The 1,504-nt window shown below is 38.5% G+C and overlaps 1 protein-coding gene across 1 annotated transcript in view; it reads left to right on the top strand.

Moving 5' to 3' along the window:
- Positions 1 to 1,504, top strand: part of BTAF1 (BTAF1 RNA polymerase II, B-TFIID transcription factor-associated, 170kDa) — a 106,183-nt gene that overhangs the window by 71,406 nt on the left and 33,273 nt on the right. Inside the window, exons 19-20 of the mRNA XM_012659664.1 lie at positions 300 to 364; positions 907 to 1,069. Of these exons, the coding sequence (XP_012515118.1) occupies positions 300 to 364; positions 907 to 1,069 (228 nt within the window). The remainder of the gene's footprint in view (positions 1 to 299; positions 365 to 906; positions 1,070 to 1,504) is intronic.

Genomic DNA, 1,504 nt, shown 5'->3' on the forward strand with positions numbered 1-1,504 from the left:
AAAAAAAAAAAAAAAAAAAAATTCTTAAAAAAGAATTGGGACAAAGGTAGGAGGAAAATAAACTAGAGAATTAATTATCTGGTTTTTCCATAGAAGAGAGTATTATTCTTTCTTTCCATATATCTATATAAGGAAGCGCTCTGCAATTTACGGTGTGATAAAGGGTACTAGCTCCAATTCTCTACTGTTACTTAATCTAAAAGGCAGAATCTAGGAGGGAGTAGAGGAGAATGTAGTTTTTCTATGTGTAAAGTGTGTCCTTTTTCTGGTTTAAAATTCTATTGATTTACTATTAATAGAGAGAGATAGAGTCCATCTGTATGCTGTTATCCTCCATGATCAACAACATGGCTTCAGCTGAATTGTAAGACTTGTCTGTAGAACAGCTACTTGGCTCTTAGCAACATTAATCCTAGCATTCCATGCAGCATTTAATAATGAGGTGTTATTGTAATGGTTTCGTGATCATAACACCTGTGGTAAGCCATGAAGTTAAAGTGGAAAATACCTGCCAAAATAGGATACTTAGGAAATAATGAGGAACACTCAATCCAATGAATAAAAATTATAAGGACATAGTGGCTCATGCCTGTAATCCTAGTACTTTGGGAGGCTGAGAAGGGATGATTGCTTGAGGCCAACCTTAGCCATGTGTGAGACCCCATCTCTAATAAAAATAGATAAAATTAGCCAGGCGTGGTGGTGTATGCCTGTAGTCCCAGCTACTCAGGAGGCTGAGGCAAGAGGATCGCTTAAGCCCAGGAGTTTGAGGTTGTAGTGAGCTACGAATGAAGCCACTGCACTCTACCCAGGGTGACAGAGCAAGACTCTGTCCAACAAAAAAGAGGTAAAATTGACTCTCCTGTGCTAGCTGGGGAGGCACTACAAATTTTTGTGGCTCTGTAGTTTGAAAAATTATTTGCAAGATGATACAGACTTAAAACAATATATTTTAATAGATGGAAAGTCCCTCCTGGAAAAGGGAGATGGCCCTGCTCAAGAATTGGTGAATTCTCTGCAAGTTTTTGAAACAGCAGCAGCTTCAATGGATTCCGAGCTTCATCCCTTGGTAACTAATCCGTGCAAGTGTAGCGTGTCTTCAAATAAAACAAGTGATCTTAAGATTTGAAAAGTGCAACTTTGATGTCATGCCTAGTAATTGCATTTTTCTTTCATGGTATAACTAGATTCTTCCTTTACTGACAGTGCAACTCTTGTGGGCTTTGAGGTAAAGCTAGAGTTGTGTGCATGAATCATAGAGAACCCAATCTGGAAGTTTAAAATATGGGGCACTGGGGAAAGGACTCTGATGACACAGAAGCCAGGTATAAGCAGGAAGGAAGTTGCAGCCCTGCTCATCCAGACCATCCTAATAATATAGCACCAAGAAAGGAAGAGCACACATAATAAAACTTGTTTCCTAGATAAATATAGAATTAGAAGGAAGTCATTTGCCTAAGATGAAACTGGTTAGTGACATAGATAGAATACTGGTTTGAGATTT

Source organism: Propithecus coquereli, unplaced genomic scaffold, assembly GCF_000956105.1.
Source record: "Propithecus coquereli isolate 6110/MARCELLA unplaced genomic scaffold, Pcoq_1.0 Scaffold63, whole genome shotgun sequence".
NCBI classification, from domain to species: domain Eukaryota; kingdom Metazoa; phylum Chordata; class Mammalia; order Primates; family Indriidae; genus Propithecus; species Propithecus coquereli.